Source organism: Gracilinanus agilis, chromosome 3 (assembly GCF_016433145.1).
Source record: "Gracilinanus agilis isolate LMUSP501 chromosome 3, AgileGrace, whole genome shotgun sequence".
In the NCBI taxonomy this organism is placed as follows: domain Eukaryota; kingdom Metazoa; phylum Chordata; class Mammalia; order Didelphimorphia; family Didelphidae; genus Gracilinanus; species Gracilinanus agilis.
Window position 1 is genome coordinate 79824629 of NC_058132.1, and position 25670 is coordinate 79850298.

General features: G+C 37.8%; 1 protein-coding gene across 3 annotated transcripts; it reads left to right on the forward strand.

The window, feature by feature from the left end:
- GNL2 (G protein nucleolar 2) lies at positions 1-24201 on the forward strand. 3 transcript variants are annotated; one of them, XM_044671486.1, is made up of 17 exons: positions 1-126; positions 3978-4062; positions 4922-5016; positions 6960-7099; positions 11041-11225; positions 12980-13046; positions 15234-15392; positions 16474-16587; positions 17733-17861; positions 18460-18564; positions 20249-20407; positions 20570-20683; positions 21647-21659; positions 22253-22694; positions 23022-23101; positions 23589-23671; positions 24020-24201. In XM_044671486.1, exons 1-17 carry the CDS (start codon positions 63-65, stop codon positions 24167-24169), a joined length of 2184 nt encoding a protein of 727 aa, XP_044527421.1. In that variant the 5' UTR covers positions 1-62; the 3' UTR covers positions 24170-24201. The 3 variants fall into 3 exon arrangements, with proteins under 3 accessions (XP_044527421.1, XP_044527420.1, XP_044527422.1); XM_044671485.1 differs by lacking the exon at positions 21647-21659 and having other exon boundaries at positions 2-126; positions 22246-22694; XM_044671487.1 differs by lacking the exons at positions 1-126; positions 3978-4062; positions 4922-5016; positions 11041-11225 and having other exon boundaries at positions 6981-7099.
- The last annotated feature ends 1469 nt before the right edge of the window (positions 24202-25670 follow it).

Consider the following 25670-nt stretch of genomic DNA (forward strand, 5'->3'; position numbering starts at 1 on the left):
GCCTAGGTCCTGAACCTTGAGTTCCCATTTCCCCAGGCTTCGGCCCCCTACCTACCGGCAGGATGGTGAAGCCCAAATACAAAGGACGGAGCTCCATCAACCCGTCCACCTCAAGCACAAACCCAGGTACGTGGACAGAGGAGAAGTGCTGGGAATTCTGTGGGGAAGGGAACCTGAAGGGTGGTGGGTTTGGGGTATGAGGGGGGAGAGATGGCCCTGAGACCCCTTGACAAGGGGCTAACCAAGTTTCCAGTCAGTGTAGCGGGTAGGAGCAGCAAGCTAGTACTGTGTTTTGGGAAGGGCCCTAGGACTCCCGGGGTGTCTACCTAGGCTGCGCCAGTAATTCATGAGCGATCTTGGACAAGTCACTTGCCATAGGAGTAGAGTAGAATAGAAGCCGCGGAAGGAACGTTGGATTTGGGAGAACAAGATCCTCCTCTGGGCAAGTCGCTCTCTGGACCTCAATTTTCTCTCCTGTAAAGTGGGAGGGGGGTGGACTTGATAACTTAAGAGGACCTTTTCGACCTTAAAACTGAACTTGGGCTTGATAGTTTTCACGGTTCTGTGGATGTAATGATAACTGACATTTATTGAAACGAGAAAGTAATTTGCCGAAGGGGGCTCTAAAGGGTCAAAGACTTTTACACAGTTATGTTTCAGAGGTAGGACTTGAACATCTTCCTGACATCTGGCTAAGTATCCAGTTGTTTGGTTTTTTTTTTTAACTATAAATTTAGAATTTGCATAGAATGTGTCTCTACAGAAACTGGAATGCACATTGGGTTGTGAGCTGAGTAGAACTGGAGAATACAAAGGGCAGGACTTTGTGAGTGATGACTAAACTCCCCACTTTTCTTTTGTAGTATTAGGTGGTAGATCACTGGAAATAATCATTTAAGTTTCCAACTGAAGGATTTGACAGCAGAAGTAGGAACAATGTGTGCAAATTACAAAGGCAGTTTTTTTGGTTCAATATAAGGAAAAAGTTCCTAACAATCAGAACTATCCAAAAGTGAAACTGGCCACCTCAAGATGTAGTATTTCTCTTCAGCAGAAATCATCAAATTGTTGGAGAGGCTGCAGAACAAATTCCTGTTAAAATACATGTTAAGCCGGAAGGTCCTCAAATTCCTTCCAACTTCAAAATTCTCTACTTTTGTGGCTTCAAATCTGAAAGTTAGATGTATATCCAAGCAAGATAAATTGATGTTTTAGTCTCCTACATGTGAAAAGGCTTGCATCTACTTTGAATTTAAGCTACAATACAATAGAATTTAAGCTAAAATACAATAGATCTAATCCCTAGCATCATCTCCTTTTTTAATACCCTTAAAAACAAAAACAAGTGAAAAAACCCAATTCAGTAGTTAAAGAGACACGGATCACTTAAAGAGATTATGCTGTTTACTGTTGTAGTAAACTTAGTGGTTTTCATTTGTCATTTCAAATTTGTTTACTCTGAAGATGGCAAAAATTGTAATTGCAACATGGAAGCCTTTTTGAAAGAGTTCATCTATAAGTGCAACTTCATTTAAAGTCATAAAATCTTGAGAGCATTGGAAGGAATTAAGAGAACATCTAAATCCAACTACCTCATTTTTACAGATGAGACAGACAACTCAAACCTGGATGTGGAAAGTAGCATAGATATTTTATAATTTTTAAGTATTGTAACAGTCTTGTGCATTTTTAGATCTAAAATATGTCACTATCTTTTGGAAATGTTGGCTTTAAGAAAAGCTATATAATTTTGAACTGTAACCCAAAATTTTCTAAACTGCTTACCTTTTGACCTAGCAATACCACTGCTAGGCCTATATTCTCAAGAGATCAAAGAAAAAAGAAAAGTTCCTCTATGGACAAAAATATTTATAGCTGTGATTTTTGGGGTGTCAAAGAACTAGAAACTAAGAGGCAGCCATTACAAGGAGTATGGTTGAACAAACTACGACCTACAAGTGGAACAGTGTGCTATAAGAAATGAGGAAAGAGGTGGTTTCAGTGAAACTTGGTATGATTTCTATGGACTGATGCGGAGTGAAATGAGCAGAATCAATAGAATGCTTATTCTATAACATCAGTTTTATAAAAATGAAATTTTTGGAAAGACTTAAGAACTCTAGTCAACAAAATGATTGATTAGTAATGAAGTATACTACTGACCTCTTGACAGATAGGTGATGAACAAATATCCAGAATAAGACATACACTTGGTCATGACCACTTTAAGAACTTGCTTTGACTATATTTATTTGTTTTTCTTTTTTCTGCAAAGGGAGAGGAAAAAAGTAAATGCTTGAAATTTTTAAAAAGTAAAATTCAGTGAAGATTAAAAAAAAGTTTGTATACTTGAAGAGCCTTTGAGATTCAAAGAGATAAGAGTAACTAAGAGAGAGATAGTAAACTATTTTTTTCCTGGAGATTTTATAGAGTAGATGTTTTCATTTTCAATACTACCTGAAGGTAGAGGAATGAACAAGGTGATATTTGATGATTCATTTATTTGAAGTGTTTTATTACTTTATAACACTAACAATTTTTTAGGACTCTGGAAATAACTGACTTATAGTTGTCTTGAGGAAGTAATATAAGGTAAAGGTGATCAGGCAGAAAATAGTACACTGAAGATGTTTAAATAAAATTTAAACTAGAAATAAATATTACACTAAAGTATTTAAAAACAGATTAACGCTTTTGATTAAATTAAAGCACTTTGGGGAGTTTTCACCAAGTGTTAGTGAATAATTCAGCCTGTTGAGACCAAAGTCATAATAGAAAGAACTGCTGAATTTAAGTTAGAATTTAATGAAAATAAAGATGTAATTTTTTTTCTTATCTAAGTTCATAAACCCCTCTGATATCTAGCAGATGATGGGTAGTTCTCAAGTTAAAAGTCCATGATTTAAGAGAACTGATTTGCATGAGATCACATAGCTCATTAATAGGGAAAAGGGGGAATGGAAGGAAATAAGTATTTCTTCAGTGTCTGCTATGTGCCAGGCACCATGCTAAAATACTACAAATATCTCGTTTGATTCTCACAACCCCAGCCCCTGTAAGTGCTGTTGTTATGTTTATTTTATAGTTGAGGAAACTGAGGCAAAGGATAAATGATATAGCAGAGCAGTTAGAACTGGCAGGTTTCCTAACTTTCCAGTTCATTGTTCTTTGGGAATTTTGTTCAAATGCTAATGCATAATTCAGTTTATTTAGATAGCTTTGCCGTGTAAGAGCAAGTAGGGTTCTTAAGAGTTTTTTTAGGCCTAGCTCTCTTGCAGAATAATAAGCTGATTTAAGTAGAAGAAATGAAATTTAAGGGGGCAGCTAGGTAGCTCAGTGGATTGAGAGTCAGGCCTCAAAAACAGGAGGTCCTGGGTTCAAATCTGGCCTCAGACACTTCCTAGCTCTGTGACCCAGGACAAGTCACTTAACCCTCATTTCCTATTCTTTACCACCCTTCTGCTTTGGAACCAATACTCAGTATTGATTCCAAGATGGAAGAGTTTAAAAAAAGAAATGGAATTTAAGAAAACCTAGAAGGGATATAAATTAATGCATTGTAATTTTTAACAAATCCATAATGCAAGGAAAATCAAGATTGTAGGTTGAAAAAAATTTTTTCAAAGGAAAATAATGTTTTTGTAAAAATCATCTGATGTGTTTGGACATTCTAGTGTTAAAGAGCTGCGGAAATGATTACCTGGCTAGTATTTACCTTGCCTTATCATTACATATTTTGGGGGCATAAATGGCAGTATTGTTTAGCAAATCAAGGTTTGAAGCAAAAGTTCATTCATTTCATGTAACTTTAAATAATGCTCACAATCCCATACTATTAGGCTAAAAGGAAAGATAAACTTTTGAGGGGATGAAGCTGCTGTTTTACAAACATGTTCAGCTGACTTATCTGATTGTCAGTGGGGTAAAGAAGTGACTTGTTAGTTGGACAGTAAGCCATCTAATTTTTTATATCTTAGATCGAGTAAAAGGAGCTGGAGGGCAAAACATGCGGGACCGTGCAACAATTAGACGCCTTAATATGTATCGGCAAAAGGAACGAAGGTGAGCTCTGGATGCTGCTATATATCCTATCCCTACCAAACCTTAGTGCTTTAAATAAACCATCTTTTGACATGAGTAAAATCTGTAGGTTTTCAAGAATTACATTGAAACCTTTCCAATTCTGTACTATCCTGGTATAAATTCAAAGGTAATAAATATTTTTGCTCATAGTCTGATAGGTAAGAGTTTGGTAACTGCTAGATTGAAAATTGTTGTTTTTTTTTTTTTTTAAGAGAAAAAAGAAGTATTGTTTTAGAATAGCCAAAAGCCTGACCTCTTTTCTACCCTTTAAATGTCAAATTTTAGATTGAAAAAATTCTGACACTTGGAAAATAGTGGCTGTGATTCTGTTGAGACAGCCTTTACTACCGTGACTTGCTGAGGGTGGCATTTTACTAGCTGGTCCTAATTTGTTTGGTAATTAGATTCTCTGACCATTCTTAAAAAATGCATTATAACCAACATTTTGATTAAATCAGTCTGCCTTAGTCACTCATTTTGCAGTTTGGTTTATAATTTTGAGTTTTAGCATAAGTCAGCCACTGCTTAATTCATTTAAACCAGCCCAGCCTGTACCAAAAATATTCAAGAATGTGTTTTTTTCCTGCCTTCCCCTCCAAGTACACAGATTATAAATCAGCATTGTTGACTACTCATCCAAGAGAAATTCACAAATGGGTGTGTAAATAAATGACTTTTTGGCCATCTGATTTAGCTAAATGGGACACTTTTAAATGACTGAAATCTTCATTATTCATTTAGCTTTCAAAATCAAAGATTCTAGAGTCATCAATGATTCATACTTTTTCATTGCCATTTTACTTTTTATCACCAACCAAAATGTATTTCTTCAATCTAGAAATCGTCGTGGAAAGGTGGTTAGACCTCTACAGTATCAGTCATCAGTGGCTTCTGGCACAGTGGCAAGAGTAGAACCCAATATTAAATGGTTTGGTGAGTATTTGTGTTCTCCACCTACTTCACAATTTATTTTATGAATAATGCATTCAGTGCTGGATACAATAAGATATTCAGGTTCTCTGATAACAGTAAATGTTTAGCGATTAGCACTGTTTAGGCACCCATATTAGGCAAGTTAGTAATATAATTAACTTTGAGGTATGATGGTAGTATTTCATCTGCAACATTTCAATATATGATTGTTGTTAATTGCTTCAGTCTCCTAGAAATACATCTTTAGTGACCTGAGAAACCTTTAAAACCTTTCTGGTTTTTGGTTGAAAAGAGAGGTTATTGTTAATGTAGGCCTCTTGGTACAGTATCACTTGGACAACTAGACTTCAATCATGTTAGTAAAAGAAATTATTTAGTCTAAAGTTCCTTTGGGCATCTTTTTTTTTGATTGGCTATATACAGTATAATACAGACAGTAGTAGCAATAACATCTTGTTTATGACTTTCAGTGAAAGGATAGTCCAGTCTTGAGTTCCAAAGCTTCATACAAATTCTATCTTGAAACTCTACCCTCTATCTGCTAGTAGTGTCTTTTAAACCGTTAATTGAGCATACAGAATACTACTAACATAACCAGACTTCCTCATAGGTGAATCAGAGCAAATTGTCCCTGCTAATCTGCTTACTTAAAGGCCAGGAATCCTGGAGTTCATCTTTAGAAGAATCTTGATCTCTTGTAATAGGGTGCCTACTAGCAGTCTGTATGATGGTTAACTGTAGAAAATTCTTTTCTGGGACTTGAGTTCTCTAGTCATACTTTTATATTGCAGAACATGATTTAATTGCATAGATTCCTCAGAATTTAAGAATTATATGATATCTGTCCAAAGGAAGCTTAGTGTTTGTTTTACTTTGTTCCCTGGCATGAACATATTGATTTAAAACATCCTGTAACAGTACTTAGTAATTCTTCCAAGTCTTCCCATACTTGGGGATAGTAAACGTGACTTTGTACTGAACCTCTATTTGTTTCATGCTTGTTGACTTGCTTCTGATTGAGTGCCAGTTCCCTTGCCAAATTTATCTGAAAGGAAATTTGTCAACCCCAACTCCATTCAGAAGGATGTTTATTTTCTAGTTTCATCCCTACTGATGTCTTCCTCTGATGCCTCATCATAGTGTGGACAGGATTGTAGGTTCTTGAATGTTGTGCCAACAGTTGAATCCAAGTTCTGGCAGGGCTTACTAAGCTGGAAAGCTTTGTATGAGCCTAGTTAATGGCAGTCTATTGCTCTAGAATTAGCCTAGTTAAGAAAAGCTCCACTAGAAGGTTGGTCACTAGGTAATGAATGTTTTTGGCCTCAAGTTTTTCTTCATTTCATCTACAATTCAACATTGTAAGCCCAGTCAGAAGAAGCATCCACAAGGAGGGGAATCACAGATCTAATGAAATACTAAGATCAGGAAACTAAAACCCATTAAGTCGCTCAGTAATGGGTGAATTTTGTTAAAGGCTGAGTGGAAAGAAGTCTTTTTCTTTTTTTTTTTAAACTTTATTTTCTTATGGCTAAAAGTAGTAGTAGATAGATAGGGGCAGCTAAGTGGCTCAGTAAATAGAAAGCCAGTTCTAGGGATGGGAGGTCCTGAGTTCAAATGTGGCCTCAGACACTTTCTAACTGTGTGACCCTAGACAAGACATTTTAACTCCAAATGCCTAGCCCTTACTGCTCTTCTGCCTTGGAAGCAATACACAGTATTGATTCTAAGACAGAAGGTAAGGGTTTTATTTATAAATAAATTAATGAAGGAAGTAGCTGGGCACATTTCTTCTTGTTCTAGCATTCTTTATTCTAAAAGGTGCTCCATTATGGGTCATTTAGTTTATTGAAAGGCAGATATTTAAGGAACGGGAAGTTCAGAATCCTCCATTCATGATGTAATATTATCATATTAAATTGAACCATCCTTCATTTATAAAACAGGAAATACACGTGTGATTAAGCAGTCCTCACTACAAAAATTCCAAGAAGAAATGGAAAAAGTTATGAAGGATCCATACCAAGTTGTCATGAAGCAAAGCAAATTACCAATGTCTCTCCTCCATGACCGAATCCAGCCTCATGTAAGAATATGATCTGCACCTTGTGTGGAAATGAATTAGGTCTATAAACTCATCCCTTCAGATTTGTTTTTCCTCATAGGGTAGAAGGGAGTTTAATTTGGTGATAGGACTATTTCCAATCTTCCTTTCTTATCACCCTTAGGACTAAGTAGTTTTGATTTTGTGAGTGAAGTGTTCTTTTTGTCATCCATGACTTGAGTTTTTTTGGGTAGATATGCAGTTTTGTTTTATTCAAAGGATAATTCCATCAGATGTCCAGAATTAAGTAAAGAGAGGGTTGGTTTGGGTAGGATTTGTTTTTTTATTTGTTTTTAACGAAAACAAAACTTGATAGAGGAAATTATGTTGAGTTGGATCAAGTACTTTCAGCTTCAATAAGTTTTTAATTTGTGACTTGGACAGCATTCAGATGAGAATACTCTGTCTTTTAGATGGGAAATTAATAATCTACCCAAATGGAGCACATGGATGCCTAAGCTGGCACTTAGGTGTAACTAACTCATCTCTGAACCAGAGAAATGGACTGTTTTCATATTTGCACTTGCTTTGACTAGTTCCTAGAAATATAGTTAGTCAGTACCTGTAGTTTCATTTCCACTTTGGGAAGACACAAGAGTTCAAAAACAGTGTCTCTTGTTTTAAATTTTTTTATTTTTTTATTTTTCCAGTTTCATGTAGAAACAATTTTGACAGTTGTGTTTTGACATTTTAAAATCTAGATTTTCTTCCCTATCCCCACCCCCACTCCCTGGAGGCAGTGAATGGTCTGATATGTATTATACTCATACTTTCACATAATACACATTTCCATATTGTCTGTCATGATAGAAGATACATATTACACAAAAAATAGAAATCTCATGAAGGATATATAGTGAAAGATGGCATGAAAAGTCTCTTTTTAAACAATAAGAGACAAGGCTTGATTATTTCTTCAGAGCAGTCAATTAATGGAATGACTTCCTTCAGAGAAACATATCAGTGTAATAATTACTAATTTCCCTTGTTCTGTTTTCTGGTATCCTAAAGGTATCCATTTAAAATTAGATCAAATCTACCTTATAGGGAAGGAACAAAGAGATTTTATTATAGGCAAATAGCTTTTTCTCAATCCTTTTTACTTTTTGTAGCTTTTGATGTTGTTTACTATTCCTTTCTCTTGAGAAGTTACTCTTTCTTCCTTGGGTTTTCATGACTTTGCTCTTCCCTGATTTTCCTACCACCTGTCTGATGAGTCCTCCATTATCTTACTATGGGTGTATCTCAGGGCTTTTCTTTCCCATCACTCTTTCATCAGTGCCCGCAGGTTCATTTATCATCTCTATTCAGATGAATTCTAAATCTATCTAGTCCCCTGAGCTCTGGTCCCAAATAATGGACTGTTTTCTGGACATTGTCAGTCTTGGATGGCCCATAAACATCTCAAACTTGGCATATCTAAAATATAACCTCTTGATTTTTTTGCCCAAAGTGTATCCCTTTTTTCTAATTTAGCTATTTTTATCGAGGGTACCACTCTCTTTGTAGTCACTCAGGTGACTAGGAACCTAGTCCTAGGAACCTGAGGACCTCTTCACTCCCCTCATTGCTCCATATATGCCAAGTTGGTCAGTTCTGCCTGCCCATCATCTCTTGCAACATGGCTCCTTTCAGTTAAGACTCATTGGTCCACTACTTTTGTTTGGGATTTCATCCCCTCTTGCCTGGGCTATTGCAGTACCCTCTCATCCTATCCATCTTCCCCACAACTGTCCAAATGAGGCTCTTAAAGCACAAGTCTGGTTATGTCACCCTCCCCATGCTGAGAAGGCTTCAGTGGTTCTTGACTGCCTTTAGGGTGAATGATAAAGTCCTTTGTTGGCTCTTGAAAGCCCCTCACAGCCTGGCTTCAACCTCTTTCTGGACTTCTCGTTTCACATCATTCCCCATCACATATTCTTAGGGTCTAACTTCCTTGTGACTTTCTATAACATGAGCTTCTGCACAGTCTGTCCTTGTACATGTTTCTCTTTGTCTCTGCCTTTTAGATTCTCTAGTTCTGTTTAAAGCTTACCTTAAGTGCTAACTCATTCCCTCCCCCACAGTACAAAAATGTGTGTATGTTGCATTTAACTGTATATGTTATTCACCCCTAGCAAAATGTAAATTCCTTAAAGGAAAGGCTGCTTTGTTTTTGTCTTTATGTCCTCTTAATCAAGTACCAGACACAAAGCAGGCATTTAATAATTGCTTGTGGAATTGATTGAATTGTTATCTGTTCCAGAAGTTCTGTGCTACTCAAATATTTGGCCTATGTATTTTGGTATAAGAGAGTATTTAGTGTCATTAGTACAACTGATTGTTAGTGTACTTTGTACACTATCCTAGTAGGATAACATGACAAGACTTATGCATTAGGAACATCACTTGGGCAGCTGTGTGGAAGCTGGGTTAGATGGGAAAGATATAAGGTAGGGAAACTAAACAGAAGGTTATTGCAATAGCCTAGGCAAGAGGTGATGAAGACCCAATCAAGGGTGTTAGACCAGTGAGTCTAAGTTTATAGAAGGGGACAGATTCGAGACATGTTGTGTAGTTAGAAATGATCCAGTTGGTTATGGAACAATGAGAGGAGTGAAGAGATCAAGGATAGATTCTAGGCCATGGGAGACCGAGGTGATCTTATTCTACCTTAATAAGCAGCATTTTCTTATTTTTCTTTAAAAAAAATGTTCAATTTAGCAGTTGCAACAAATATTACCTACCATATACCGATCTTGCTTTACATAAGTGGACTGTTCCATACACCTCTGCCTAAAGCAGTTTTGATGAAAGGTGAATTTGCCTGAGGATTAGGGAAGGGGAACAAGAAGGTGGCTGGGGACAGAGAAATGAGAGCAAGAGCAGTAACATATAGGGGCCTGTCTGGAACTGAGGAAGCACAGGCAGTGGTGAGGAGTGTTGGACTGGGACAGAGACTTTACTTAAAGCAAGAACTGTATGAGAAACCATGCTAGGTTTGGAAATTACAAAAATGAAGTCTGTGTCTCAGGAAGCAAATTGCTGCCTATGAAAATGTTCTAATACTTAAATTTCTAAATGATCACAATTATAGAGCTAAAAAGACAAAAGGTGCCTTCACCAATTTAGCAGCATTCTTTGTTTGGTGTTTATAAAAAACTTGAAATGATGGGCAGAAAAGTTTGTGAGGATATGCACTCCCTGCTGCTAACATCCTGTTACGTGATAAACCCCAACCAAAACAGTCACTTTCATCCAGCTTCAAAGATTCCTATGCCTGTAACCCCTTTACAGGCACATCAAGTTTTAGTTAGTATCAGGTTCCTTATCACATCTAAACTATTATTTTGGACTTTTGCTAGATGTTTTTCATCTGAAAAACTTTCCATGTGTATTTAATAAAAATGTTACCTAAATTAGGGAAAATGTTATCTGAAACTAAAATGCATCTTACAAAACAAGCAATTCCTTTTAGCCATGAAAGAAATGAACTTCCAAGAAAAAGTTGGCATTTACAGTTGGTTTAAAAAAAAACACAAATTTGAGTATGATTGTCCTTGACAAAATCTGTGAATTTGGCGAGTTTTGTTCACTTGTTTTTTAAAACCAAAAAAAGTGATCAGAAAGATAAGTTAATTTTCATCATTGTAGCTTTAATTACATTTGACTAAAGTTTATGATAAGTGAAATAAAGCAGAATTTTTGGCTAGCCTTAAAAACCTATTCATATTTGTTTTGATTATTTGTGTTACTTTGGTATTTCTCCAGTGAAACTTAGTGGACTTCAACAAGTGCCCATTCTGCTTAATTAGACATTTCTGATTTTAAATCACATTAAAGCTTCACTCTTCTAAAAATACAAAAAACCTTTTTGAAGTAGATTGGAATTTGTTGCTCTTCCCTTCTACTCTCAATTTTTACTATGATTTCTTTGTCTTTAGCATTCCAAAGTGCATATTCTTGACACTGAAACTTTTGAAACAACATTTGGCCCAAAATCACAGAGGAAGAAACCCACTCTATTTGTGAGTGACATACAGTCTCTGATAGAAAATGCAGAAGCCTCAACTGAGACTTATGACCAAAAGAAAGATCGTGACCTAGTAACAGAAGACACTGGTGAGAGGTAAGACACTGGATAAAGAAATTAAAAATAGGATTGAATGAGTATTTTTCCTTCTTTTTACTCAATTCCGGAAGATGGGGCAATGCCTCTTCAAAAATCTAATTTTTTTTTTTATTGCAAATCCACTACTCATTATCTTAAACAAGTCTGCATTTTTTTAAAAGTTTGTAGTGCAGCGTGCTGGATTTGGAATCTGTAGCTCCTAGCAAAAACAAAAATTTCCCACCTATAAAATGCCTCCTTAGAGAGGCATCTTAGTGTAGTGGAAAGAACACTAGGTTTAGAGTTAGAGCATCTGAGGTTGAATCCCAACTCTACTTCTTACTCATATTGGTATATACAAGTTCCTTATTTTCTCAGGCCCCATTTTCTACAGTTCACTGTAAAATGAGGAAGTTAGGCCAAATAACCTCTAGGGTGTCTTTCAGTTCTCATACTTTAATCATACCTCACTAGGTTGTTGTACTTCTCATGATAGAGCAGGGACTTTCAACCATGGTCTGGTAAGCCAGAGAGTGATAGCATCCCCAGGGTACTCATTCTGCTTCTGTCCTTGCCTTCATTCTGGGAAACAATCCCTGGAGATGTGGCCTAGCAACTGCTTCTAAGGGTGCTATAGCTGTAGCTATGGAAGACCCATAAAAAAGTGTTCTTGCCACCAAAATACTTAGCATTATCAAGTGGTTCAATATGAGAAACTGGTAGGATTTTATGAGTGGAAATGGCATTAAAGCTGATGCCTTATTATGTGCTTTGCCACTTTGGCCTAAGGATCATGGGACCTTTCCATCTGACTCTGAGCTAAAATCTTCCATATTCCATTCCCCCCCTTTAGAATATGAGCTTTTTGAGAGCATGGATTGTTTTATTTTTTCTATCATTCTTAGCATTTAACATAGTGCTTTGCACATAGTAAGTACTTTTTTTCTTCACTCCTTCATAGACGGCCTATGTATTCCTTTGGTATGGATGCAATGTCAAGTATTTTAGAGGAAGGCCCACCCAGTATACTGTGGGGAGCATATAGAAGGACATGGAGAGAATTACATGGGATAAGAAAGCATAGATGGATGGATTAATCCAGTGATGGGCAAACTGTTCCTCCACATCCAAATGTAGAGATTAGGGAATGGCTTAAGGCAGTGATGGAAAAACTACAGCCTGCATCTGGCCCATGAGGAATAGTTTGCCCATCACTGGATTAATCCATTAGAACAGTGGTTCCCAAACTTTTTTGACCTACTGCCCCCTTTCCAGAAAAAAAATATTACTTAGCGCCCCCTGTCAGTTATTCACCGCCCCCAAATGCACCTGTGGCCATCACTGCCCTGCTGGATTGCTGCAGCACCTACCAGGGGGCGGTGGTGCCCACTTTGGGAATCACTGCATTAGAGGGAATATCCACAAAAGTATCTCATAACTTCCCCAATGAATCCACCTCCTTTATTATGAAACTCAGATAAGATAATAATCCCTATAAGCTGTATTGTGCTTTATAAGTATAATGTGATAGTATTAATAATAACATTAGAAATATGTGGTAAAGACCTAAATTCAGATTCTACCAATTCCATATCACTTTCCTGATCCTCTTTGCATTCAGTCCATCATCATCACTGATTGATAAACACTAAATCAATGGTTTTGATCACTTTTCTCTCTGGTATGGAGGTGCATGTCCTAAACATCATTTTCATTTAGTTGAGAGCACTCTTCCCATTTCAGTTAACTTACCTATGTCCTTTCTTATTTAGGAATGAAGCACAAGAGGAGATATATAAAAAAGGACAGTCCAAACGAATCTGGGGAGAGCTCTATAAGGTAAGACATTAATCTCAAAGCTCCCTTAAATGCTGAGTTTCTTTGACATACCAGATCTTCTTTGAGAAAAGTGATTTTATTTTAATTCAGTGAAACACTGCCAAGGGGAACATACCCCTCCCATACCATTCCTCTTGCCCCCATGTGAGTTTGGATGCAGTCAGATAAGTGAAAGAGATATTAATTGTTCTAGGCAAATGCAGCTCTTTCTTCTCTTTTTGGTGTTATGTTACTTTTAAACTGCTAACAGTCATTGCTTAGGAGAATTGGAGGTATTTTCTGGCCAAGACTTAATTGGTATATCTGCTGAAGTGATACTGCTATTTAGATTTATCTGATCATGTTTATCTAATCTTATGTTAGAACTGGAAGAGATTTTAGAGATCTTCTAGTCCAGGTCCTTCATTACAAATAAATAAACTGAAGCTTAGACAAATAAAATGACTTAAATTTGCCCAGTGGTTAAGACTTGAAGTCAGGTACTCGGATTCCAAAACTAGTTCTTTTTAGATTTCCTTCATACCAGAAAGTGATGGTTTTTATCTTGATAGATAGATAGCTATGGATATAGATTTATATATGTGTGTGTGCGCACATGTATACATATACATATGTACACACGTGTATGCGCACATACATATGTGTGCGCGCATTTGTATGTCTGGAAAGTTATGTTGTGTGTGTTTATATATAGACATGGTCATTAGGTAGGCATGTTTTGACATGTTCAAACTATAATGGGGAAAAGGTATTTCTTGGGTCGAATATATTAAAATTTGGTCACCAGAGGATTGAACAATTATCAATCCTCAATTAAGAATAATCTCAAGTCAAAATTGACTTTTATAGGAATTTACTTACAATTGAGAAGAGGTAGAAGAAATAAGGAAATAAGAATCTAACACAGTAGGTAAATTACTACAATCCACTAATTAATCCAAGCAGATCCAATTAACCCTAGCTTGGGGGGGGGGGGGGAACGCGGCAGAGGTGAATGAACAAAAGCTTCAGTCACAGAGTCTCAAAGGGAATTTCCTTAAGAGAAGTTCAGGAATATTCAGTCTTTAAACTCAACACGTGGAATTCCAAAGAAGATATTAAGAGCAGTCTCACCAAGGTCTCAGCATCCCAGCCAGCACTCCTCCATGAACCAGAAAAGCTAGAAGACTCCAGCAGAAGACCTTCACCAGCAGCCTTCTTCTCCAGGAGACCTCTGACTCACTCAACTCTCTCTTTTTAAAGGGGTCACTTATGCATCACTTCCTGTGCCTCCCTCCTAGTTTGGGTGTCCAATCACAACAGACGCTTCTCTTAGGACACCTAGGGGGCAGTCAGCCAATTTCTGATTTGTCACCCACTCTAGCACATGTGGGTTACGGACCTTCCAAAATTGGAGATGTTCTCACCTTTGGTGATTAAATCTAAATATGGGCAGTGTAGACTTAATCCAATTATCACAAAATAGACTTAATTTGTTTTCTGAGAGTATATATATATTAAAAACAGTTTTGTAATAACATTGGCTCCCATAATTTCTCATAATTGGGGTTTAAGAACTTTTATGTTGTCTTCAGGCTCAATGTATTATTTGTTATGAGTTATTTTAAGAAATTAAAAGAAGGGACTATTTGATAATGCACTAGCGCCATTCAGAAAGATTGGCTACAGTTAGATTAATCAATTTTGTTTTAAAAAATTCTCCTGTTGTTATCTTTTGTTTTTACATCACCTTTATTTTTCTCCTCCCCCCTTCCTGAAAGAGTCATATATTGTAGCAAAGAATAAAAGAGTAAAAAACAATACAGCTCATCAAAACTAACCAATATATTCAATTTGATATTATATTAAGGATTCCATAGTTTTCAAAGGAAGTATTCAGTTTTGTGTTCCTGTATTTCCCATTTATATTGTTGTCATTGTACATATTGCTTTGCCTATTCTCTTCAATTCACATCAGATTAATTCATTTCCATTAATCCTGAGAGAGCTATCTAATAGACTATAAAAGGTAAACACTCTATTTGGCCATGAGACTAGGTGGCAATTATATGTCTGCTTATTATCCAACCACCCTCGTCACAGAGGGTCACAAGAGGTTTTCCTTGTGGGTGCAAAAAATGTCACTTTTCCCCACAGAATTTTTCTGTCCTTCTGTGGATACCCATTTTTGCTTCTCTGGATTTTCAGGTGATTGACTCATCAGATGTTGTGGTACAAGTACTTGATGCCAGAGATCCAATGGGCACACGCTCTCCTCACATTGAGACTTACCTCAAGAAGGAAAAACCCTGGAAACATCTCATTTTTGTTCTTAACAAATGTGATCTTGTCCCAACTTGGGCAACAGTAAGTATTATCAGCTCTCTCTCCAAGGCCCTTTGTAGTCTGTAAACTTCACAATTATTGTGGCTCTCAGCTTTGAAGTGACTATGGTTTGGGGACATTTGTTGGAAGTGTAGGTTATCCCTTCCACATCTCTACTTTCACCATCACAGTTTTGATATATTGTAGGTCGGCATAAGGAATTGAATGAGAATTTTGGGAGGAGTTTTCTGAAAGCCACAGACAAAGGCCAGTAAAGACACAGAAAAACACTCTATAAAAGAAAAAGAAAAAAATTAGACTCCTCCTCTTGTATGAGTAGAGGCCCAAAAAATTTTACACAAATTTTCCAGATCGTGGGAGTACTGTGTCCCTTACTCCCACAATGTGAAAGGAATACCTGTATTACTAGTTTACCATGTATCTGTTCTCTGGTGGTCAGTGGAGTGATGCTATTGTAAATAAAATCAAATTGCAATTAGAATGACAGAAGTGAGAATTACTCTTTTTCCCTGTGATTGTAAGACTTGTAACAGTAAAAGAGTCACCATAACTTACATTGTCATGGATTGATGCCTTCATTGTTTTTAAAGCCGTTTTAACACAAGTTTTCATTTGATCCTTTAAAGCAGTTCTGTGAAGCTTCAGATTCAGATGCTATCATTCCCATTTTGTAAATGAGGAAACTGATATTGCAAGAAGTTGTGACTTGACCAAATTCCTGCAACTACTCTAAAGCTCCAATCTTCTCATTTCTAATGAAATGTTCCCTTCATCATCCCATGCTGGCTCTCTTCTGTTATGGGACAACTAACTCATGTTCCCTGAGTGGTAGATAGGTAGGCCTTTTTAGGAGGCAGCCATCACAATCACTGATCTGTTTCATATTTGTGAAGTTAATTGCATTTAGCTCATAGCGAAGGCATTTCTAGAGTATTGTTTTGCATTTATAAAACAATAGACAAAGAATTAACCATATTTGAAAAACAATCCTATAATTCAAACTTTGATCTTGCCCTGTACTATAAATAAACAAGTTAAGAGTTTAGGGTTTTCTGTGTGAATCTGCTAGTTTACCAACACATCTCTTCTCTTTTCTCTTTAGAAACGATGGGTTGCAGTCCTCTCTCAAGATTATCCAACACTTGCCTTTCATGCAAGTCTCACCAACCCCTTTGGCAAAGGAGCATTCATACAACTTTTACGTCAGTTTGGAAAGGTATTAAGATGTGATCTGTTTCTCTTGGAGTCATTTGGTCTGATATCCATTTGTTAAGTTGAATGCCTTTTAATGGTGCTCTCTGTGGAAGAGTGGCTGTTACAACTGAGTATTTGGCAAGGAAACAAGTAGTCATAGAGTTGAATGGTGTACAAATGTCTATTATCTAAATTTCTCAGATCTAATTTGCCTAGGTAGTCTAGAAATTCCAAAGCTCTTTGGGGTTGTCTTTCTTTGGAGTGTAGGACCAAAGATGAATGTGTTAGATAGGTACTGAGAAAGAAGCCTAGTGAGTTGGTAGTGGGATAGACATACGATTGTTCCTAGGGATTCTCTGTCAGGCTCTGTGAAATGTCATTGGCTCTTTCGGTCCTTAGCTAATGATTAATCCTTTCCCTATGGTGTCACGTTGAATTTTTTAAAGTAGATTTTTAACCATAGAGATTTCCTATTTGTTCCTGGGTTTTTCTTTTTTTCTGGGTTTACTTTTCCTTGTTTGAGGAGTGGATGAAATCTTAGGCATCTCTGGTCAGCATCATCCCACAAAGGATTGCTTAGTTTATACATAGGATTCAGAAAATTTTTAAACTTAAGACATACATGTAATTGCTCATAGAATACAAAGCAAATTCTTTTGACTTATTTAAAATCTATGTTTGTTTTCATTTGGACATATACAAATGCTTTTCAAGTACTCTGGTTATCTTTGATTCATCAGTGTGGTTGTCCTCTTGAATTCTGACCAGACTGACTTTATGAGTTCTTGTGGCTGAAAAAAATGCATCACCTAGTGGCCAGCACTCTGGTGATAATCCTTCTCAAGTCTGTTTTAGCCTCATTCATCTGACCCAAATACTGTTGAGTTTTCATAGCTTGGGAAAGGACCCTTCCTCCCAAGCCCCCATTTATGTTTTACTAGTATTATAGGATCTTAGATGAAAGCTGAAAGGTGCCTCCAAGGGATCTAATCTCGCCCCTTCATTACCCAAGGAACCTTGTTTTACTATTGCACTGATGCAGGATTGGGCTAGGTCTTTGGTGGAGTAGAAATAATAAGTAAAAATCACAAAAAACAAACAAACAAAAATCACTTATGTATTAAGGTTTTTTAAATTGTGTATATATTGGTTGTGTTTTTCTAACAGTTGCACACTGACAAGAAGCAGATCAGTGTGGGGTTCATTGGCTATCCAAATGTTGGCAAGAGCTCTGTGATAAATACATTGCGTTCCAAGAAAGTTTGTAATGTGGCTCCCATTGCAGGAGAAACCAAGGTAGGTGTTTTGTTGGGGAGTCTTGTGGTTGTGTATCTCTACTTCTAAAAAATGGAGGTTGCTTGGATCTCTGGGGGGGACTCCTATCATTTTCTGAATGAGTCCACTTGGGAAAGTTTCCTCTCATAGACTTCACTTGGGAGCAAGAAATGAGGACAAGATACAGCCTGTTGGCGTGTCTGAAGATTTTGCATATTGTGATAAAAGTTTAAAAGCATTTTATAGGCCAATGGGAGGCTTTGGCATGATTGGCTACATACCGTTCATATTTGCCTGTTTTTAATTTTTCTTAATCCTGCTTCTACCTAAAACAGAATTTAGCCTAAGAAGATATGATATATGGGGAGCAGCTTTTTTCTGCACGGAGGGAGAAAGGAGCAGGTTTGCTGTTAAAATTTCAGCACTTTTAAAGAGCATAAGGGAAGGTTTACTTATTTCTGAAATGATTAGAAATTTCTGTCAGCATCATTTTTATTCTCAAATTATGGAGACTAGTTTACTCAGTGAAAGTGTCACATGGCACAAAATACAAGAAAGAATTGGTAGATCTGTTAAACAGTTGCTCTTCTTTGATTCTGACTTTTTGGTCTGTTTTCAGGTCTGGCAGTACATCACCTTGATGCGTCGGATATTTCTTATTGACTGTCCAGGCGTAGTTTACCCTTCTGGGGACTCTGAGACAGACATTGTACTTAAAGGAGTGGTGAGTGTTTTGGGATCACATTCAGTTAAGCCCTTTAGAGGGAATTCTTCTGTGGGGAGTGCTTTGGATGACTTTAGCTTTACTCACACAAAAGTAGTTTGAGGTCTGTCTGCCTTACCAAACCTCAACAACATGATGCTGAGCAGGACAACTTCTTTACTTTTCCCTATTTGAGGAGTGGATGAAATCTTAGGCATCTCTGGTCAGCATCATCCCACAAAGGATTTCTTAGTTTACACATAGGATCCAGAAAGAAGCTGGTCCTCTGTTTATTCTGGGCCTGTGTTCATATTTGTGGATTTGAAGAGTTGAGTCATTTTGGAGTCTAGCTATATCCTTACTTGTTCTGAATATAACCAAAACCGTTAAGTGACTCCTATTAGCCTTTAAAGGTGTTCATGAATAAAAAGAAAAAAAGTGTTCGTAACTATCTCCTGTCCCATTTTTTAAAAACTGCAATAATACTGTATATTGATTGGTTCTAAGACAGAAGAGCGATAAAGGCTAGGCAATGGGGGTTAAGTGAATTGCCCAGGGTCATACAGCTAGGAAGTGTCTGAGGTCAGATTTGAACCCAGGACCTCCTGTTTCCAGGCCTGGCTCTCTATCCACTGATAGCTATCCAGCTATCCCCTATCCTGTCCCATTTTAAACTACTCCCTCCTCTTTCAAACTATTGCAGTTCTACAGTATTAATAGACTATAGGTGACTAGCAAGAGGCACCAAAAAGTTAGACTGTGTAGGGGAGTTACACTTTGTGATAAGAGTGGGGATGAGTGCCCAGTTCATGACTCTTGGTCCCTGGGGCAGCTCTCAGCAATTCAGGCAGTGTCATCGCTGGATGAAGTTGAACAACAGGTCTTGCCTTCCCTTTTTTTTTTCACCATTCTTCCCATGTTGCCAGATGTGCTTTCTGAACTATGGTTCTGCTATAAACCCTGCTTGGCACTCTATAGGCCTTATTCTTCACTGAGTACAATCCAGGCTCCTTAGCCTAAAAGTCAAAGGCTTTTGACTTTTAGTTAGTCTGGTGCCACCTGAACCTCCCCCCCCCCCAACCCTCACCCCAGCTTTTTCTCACATGACTGATCCCAGGGAAAGGGTGCTGAATTTGGAAGTAGGACTTAGGTTCAAATCCCAGTTCTGCCATTTATTGCTTATAACCTTGGGCAAGTCACTTAACTTCTCTTAAGTTTCTTTATCTGTAAAATGAAAGGTTTGGCCCAGATGACCAAAATCTATGCAGCCAAACTGGACAACTCACTGTCTGCTCTGAACACCCTCTTGTCAGTAGGCACAGAAAATGTCTTCCTGGTACCTATTGAATTCCTATTCATCCTTTAAAGTCCAATTTTAAAATTACCTCCAGAAAAACGTTTCCTGGCTTATATTAGTTAGTGGTAATTTCTTCCTACTTTGAACTTCATTCTGCTACGCAATACTAATGAACCTAAAATTTTTTAAAAACATTATTTAAAAAACCCCCAACATTATATATATGCTAACAACTGTAAGCTCCATATACCAGGTCCTGTGTCCTGGCTAAGCTTTCTGACTCATTCAGGGCCTAGCACAGAGCTTGTTCTGCAGATTCTAATGTTTTTGTTTTTAAGTTTAACTGGGTAATGTTTTTAAGAAAAATGATGAATTCTTGCAAATATCAATTTCTTTATTAATTTATAGGTCCAAGTTGAAAAAATTAAGAGTCCTGAAGACCATATAAGTGCTGTGCTTGAAAGGGCAAAGCCAGAATATATCAGTAAGACATATAAAATTGATTATTGGGAAAATGCTGAAGACTTCCTAGGAAAGCTAGCCTTTAGGACTGGAAAACTTCTAAAGGTAAGTGAGAATATCCCAAAATGTAATGTCTATATGCTGGTAAGACCATCTTCTGTGTGCTCAACAAAGTAATGTGGAAATTATGTGATCAGAAATAATAGAGCTGAAAAGTGGGGTGTCTGCCACTCAGTGCCCCTGATGAAAATCTGTTTGATTTTTCAGGGTGGAGAGCCTGACCTGCAGACAGTGGGCAAGATGGTTCTCAATGATTGGCAAAGGGGCCGGATTCCTTTCTTCGTCAAGCCACCCAATGCAGAGCCCCCATCAGCCTCTCAGGTAAGAGTGAGAGATTTTGGGAAGAGAGAGAAAAATTGGGAAATTGTGATGCTGACTTACATGCTCATCTCCCCTGTTTCTCTCACTTGATATCATTTGATTTCTTGTAATTTTACTTGTCCAACTTCTATTTTGTGCCCTGGGACCCACTCATCTTTCCTAGGCCATTAGGGAATTAGCTTTTGGAGTTAGGTAACCAAATAACACATGGCCGTTTGGAATGAGTCTAACAGGTATATACTGAAAATATAATAAAAATAAAATATAGCTTCTGCAGTTTTTGTTAAAATAACTGATCTTTACAAAGTGCTCCAAGAAAGAGTGTTTGACATTTCATTGTCTCATTTGAACACCCCAGAACCATAATGTGAGGTATGTAATACAGGAATCAGCCTCATTTTGTAAGTGAAGATACTGAAGTTCAGAGAGCATATGACACTTGCCTGTGGTCACAGGATCACGTAAGTGATAGAACTGGGATTTAAACTTGTTCTTTCCTCCATATTGCTTCAGTTACAGTGAGGATGTAAATGTATCCAGATGTGTTGAAATAGGAGGTTCAGATGAAAAACTCTGATTTGGGCTGACAGAAAACAACAGATGGATGCTCTTTATCCTTTCTCTTTCTGAATTCTGCATTCACATTTATCCTCTTCCTTTCTTGAATCTTCATTACTTTTTTCCATTAGCGCTTTGCTTTTCAAACATGTACAAATCTTTTCTGACCCTGAAAATCTCTGTTGACCCCTCAAGAAACATTGTATTTCTTTCTTGCCTTTTAGTGCCACACCTTCTGCTTCACAATATTGCAGTAATCTCAATTGTCAAGTGATAGGTATCATAGAATTTCCAAGTTAAAGAGACTTTAGAAATCATCTAGGGCAGCTAGGTGGAGCAGTCGATAGAGAGCACTGGTACTTGAGGCAGGAAGACTTTTCTTCCTGAATTCAAATCTGTCCTCAGATGCTTCCTACTTGTGTGACCCTGGCCAAGTCATTTAATTCTGCCTTAGTTTCCTCATCTGGAAAATGAGCTGGAGAAGTAAATGACAAGAAGCCCCTAAATGTGGTTGTGTAGAGTCGGACACAACTGAAAAATGACAGAATGGCAACAACAAAGAGATCATCTACATCCCATCTTCTCATAAACTCAGAAAACCTCACACTGTTTCCATAACTTTTCCTCTTCTCAGATGCTTACTGAAAACCTGAAAGCTTGACCTTTTGATCTTCACTCATTTCATTCTATCTCCGAGACTGCATTCCATGTGTTCAAAACATAGTTTTCGTGTTGTATTTAGTGTGGAATGCACATTCTCTGCTAGAATATGAATTCCTTCAGAGTAAGGACCATGTTTTTGCCTTTTTATCCCCAGCCCTTAGCACACTGCCTAGCCCATAGTAAGCACTTGACAAAATGCTTGTTTTTGGACTGATATTGGGTTAGACTAGTTCTGGGTCATGACTTTGGAGTTGGAGTATTTGTGATCTTTCCATGGAAAAGGCAGGTTTTAGAGACCCTGAAGGCACAACCTTAATTCTTACCTTTTGCTTTTTCAATAGTTCTCAGCATCCTTGGCTATTTCACCAGCCTCACCCCATGAAACCAAGGAGGAAGAAGGGGAAACTGAAGCTGAAGAAGCCATGCTTGTGGTTGAAAGGAAAGAGGAGGAGAAAGAGAACAATGACACAAGTGCTGAAATGAGAGAGCTCCTGGCACGTGTTCGACAGAACTTTGGCAAGATCAATGTGGTGCCTCAGTTTACAGGAGAAGACCTGGTCCCTGTGGAGATCTCAGATAGTGAGGGAGAATTTGATGACTCCTTTGGAGAAGAGGAGGAGGAAGAGGAGGAGGAACAGTCTAAGGAAGAGCATGAGGAGTTAAACCAGGGATCCCAAGAAGGAGATACAGAAATTGGCACCAAAGCAGTTATTAAAACTCTGGATGAAAAAATTGCTAAATACAAGAAGTTCTTAAACAAAGCTAAAGCCAAAAAGTTTTCAGCAATTAGGTAATGTGTCGTTTCATCTGATAGCTGCAGTTTGGCTTTAAAATCTGCTTTTCTTCCCATGTTATATGTTCTAAGGGCCTGGGACAGCACATTGCTAAGAGTTCACAGTTATCTTCAAATAACAACATTTAAATAACATTCAGTTAGCTGAGTTACAGAGACTCATTGGCACAGAAATAGAGTATTTCTCTTTGTTGACAGCTGAGTTTTCCTAACAGGCTTTTCTTTAGGCAGCTGATATTGTTTATAGCTCAAGCTGTTATTATCTTTATTATGTGGTGAGAGGCTCTGATCTGAGTCATTTCATTGCTTTTCTTTCTCTTGCAGAATTCCCAAAGGGCTTAGTGAAAAGGTATTTTCCAAATCTGAGCCCAAATCCAAAGAGCAAGATGATGTAGAAGATAGAGGTAAAGTAAAAGTTAACTAAACATGGTTTCCAAATTGAACCTGGCACCAAAGAATAATGGAATAGGCATTCTTTGTACTCCCTGGGTTTGACTTGTGGCTCTGGTACTTACTGGGTGACCCTTTGAAAGTCACTTAATTACTTGGAGCAGTAGTTCCTTGTATTTGGTAAACTTTAAAGAAATATATTGGAATTTGAGTTATGTATGATTTTTGTGTAATAGTAAAGTTAGCCTCTGTATTTTGTCACTGGAGTTTTTCCTTGTGCACACTAAAATTTCCTTGAGTGTTTATAGCTGATATTTTATCTTCTCTTCATCTAAAGATATTATCTCAACTTCACTAGCAGATTCAAAGAGATTAAATGGAAAAAATGCAAAGAAAGTTTTCTAATTTCCTTCTTTGAGAAGAGCCCAGTATTATCCCCAAGCCAGTCATTTAGTCCACAGCCCTGTAGTTTGTATGTTCAAGTTAACATTCATTTTTCAGGACGTACCAAGAAAGGAAAAAAGAGAAAGGCACATGAAGAAGAGGAGCCTGAAAATAAATCTCAAAAGCTTACTTCAAAGGCAGTAAGTTTTCTTCAAATTCATTTCCACCCCAGGTGCATTTTGAGAGACCACAATGGAAATCTGCTTGGCCTTAATGTGACTTTTTGGAATTATGAGTCGGGGAGCCAGAGCCCTGATCTATGACTATAGTCTCATAGGCCTTCCCCCTTAAAGAATGAGTCAGCTTGGGCATGATTGACACATCCTAGAAGTAGATTAAATTGCCAAACAATGATTGGACACACACATATCACTGAACTCAAATCATCTGGTAGCTGGAGAAGGCCATGCAGGAACATCCCACTGTCCAGAAACAGGTCCTTTTTATAACTTTCCAGATCTGACTTTTGTCCTCCTCCATTCTTGCAGCGAAGGCGAGCAGACCGGCAGAAGAGAACCAAAAAGGTTGGAGTGCGATACTATGACACTCACAATGTGAAAAACAAAAATAGGAACAAAAAGAAGAATGACTCAGAGGGACAACAGCAACACCACAAACGGTTCAGACGGAAGCAATAGCTTAATTTGTTTATTAAAATTTACAAAAATATACAATTAATTGTGTTCATTTTCTGCATACAGAGTTTGCATTTCCCAGGTCATATTGCCATTGTTCTAAGATCTGACATTAGGGATCACTCACCTGCATTTGAGAAAACACACAAAGAGAGATTGCAATCTTGACTAGTTGAAGTCATATTTGAGTGGTGAAACCTTGTTCTGTCAAGAGGTAGCTCTATCATATACTTTTCTGGCAGATGCAAAGGAAGAAGGGTTGTCTAATTACTGTTTTGTTAGAACAGAAGCATGAGAGCCTTGCAAAATAGATGGCTTTCAAGAAATATTTTTATGTTGCCCAAACTTCAGGGAGAAACAGCATCATCAACTTCCCTTTGGGAGTTGGAGATAATGGGTGGCAGGTCCAGAATTTGGAACTCAGTTTTCAGTGAGTAGAGTGCTTCTAACTCGATACTCAGAGCCCATGCCAAATTCTTGTACAGAATCTGAGAACTGTCCAGTGCTGCTTACTACAAACAGATTTCCAAGGGAGGCACAACAGCTTTTCTGAATCCAAGTGTTGCTAACAAGTAGAACTTTCCTTAATGGAAGCAAATAGTTGCTGCAGGATGTGACCCTTTTTGACCTTTTTCAAGCAAATCTCCCTGACTGAAAAGTAGTGAGTGGGATTTTGATACTCCCCTGATGCTGACAGAGAGACCACTTACCCAGCAAGGCTCTTTGTACCAGTCCCTGAGAAGAGCAAGTGCTTATAAAGCTAGCTTGTTAAAAGCCCTTTGGCCATGCTATCTGGGAGGCTTGGTTTGAACAGCTTCCTCTAACTAGCCCTATTGGACCTCTAATAGAAATAAAGCACATCTTTCCCTCTTGGCTTTGATCTTGGTTTACCAGGCAATAAAATAACCTCTACTAAGTACAGTCCTACAAAAATAAAACGCAAAAAAAAAAAAAAAAAAAAAAAAAAAAAACAGGAAACCTGATTTGGATTTATTTTACTTTGACTTAAAAGTTTTACCCTTCTGAACAAGAGTAGTAGCCATCCGTGGTCAGCTCTCACTGATTGGCTTACCAGCTGTACTAAATCAAGGTTGCTTCCTGGGGTCTGATCAGCTCTGATTGATTAGGCATGGCTATTCAGGGGACAGGTTCTCTTTCTACAGAAAGCAAACCCAACAGATACTTTCTGAAATAGGTTGCTGTAGTGCCTTGGTGTCTGTCTGCCTGTGGCCTCCTTGTGATAATAAACATCCATGACTTGGATCTCTTTTTAGCAAACACCTAAGTAAAGCCATGAACTTTAATCTTACTGACTTCTAAAGAGAAGTAGCTGCTGGCAGCTTGAGAGGCCATTGGGGCTGATTGGAAGGGTTGGGCAAAGCAAAGCATGAAAACGGGTCCCAAGTACTACCTTTGGCTGGGAAGGTAGAGACAGATCCCAGGAAGACAACCTTCTGGAGGACAGGTTTTGGGAAAGGTAGCATTGGGAGAAGCACTGATGAAG

Bases quoted from the DNA above. Each gene is read 5' to 3' on its own strand.
- GNL2 (XM_044671486.1), top strand. From the start codon at position 63: ATGGTGAAGCCCAAATACAAAGGACGGAGCTCCATCAACCCGTCCACC. The intron at 13,047-15,233 runs GTAAGACATTAA...CTGGATTTTCAG, and splicing joins TCTGGGGAGAGCTCTATAAG to GTGATTGACTCATCAGATGT. The intron at 15,393-16,473 runs GTAAGTATTATC...TTTTCTCTTTAG, and splicing joins TTGTCCCAACTTGGGCAACA to AAACGATGGGTTGCAGTCCT.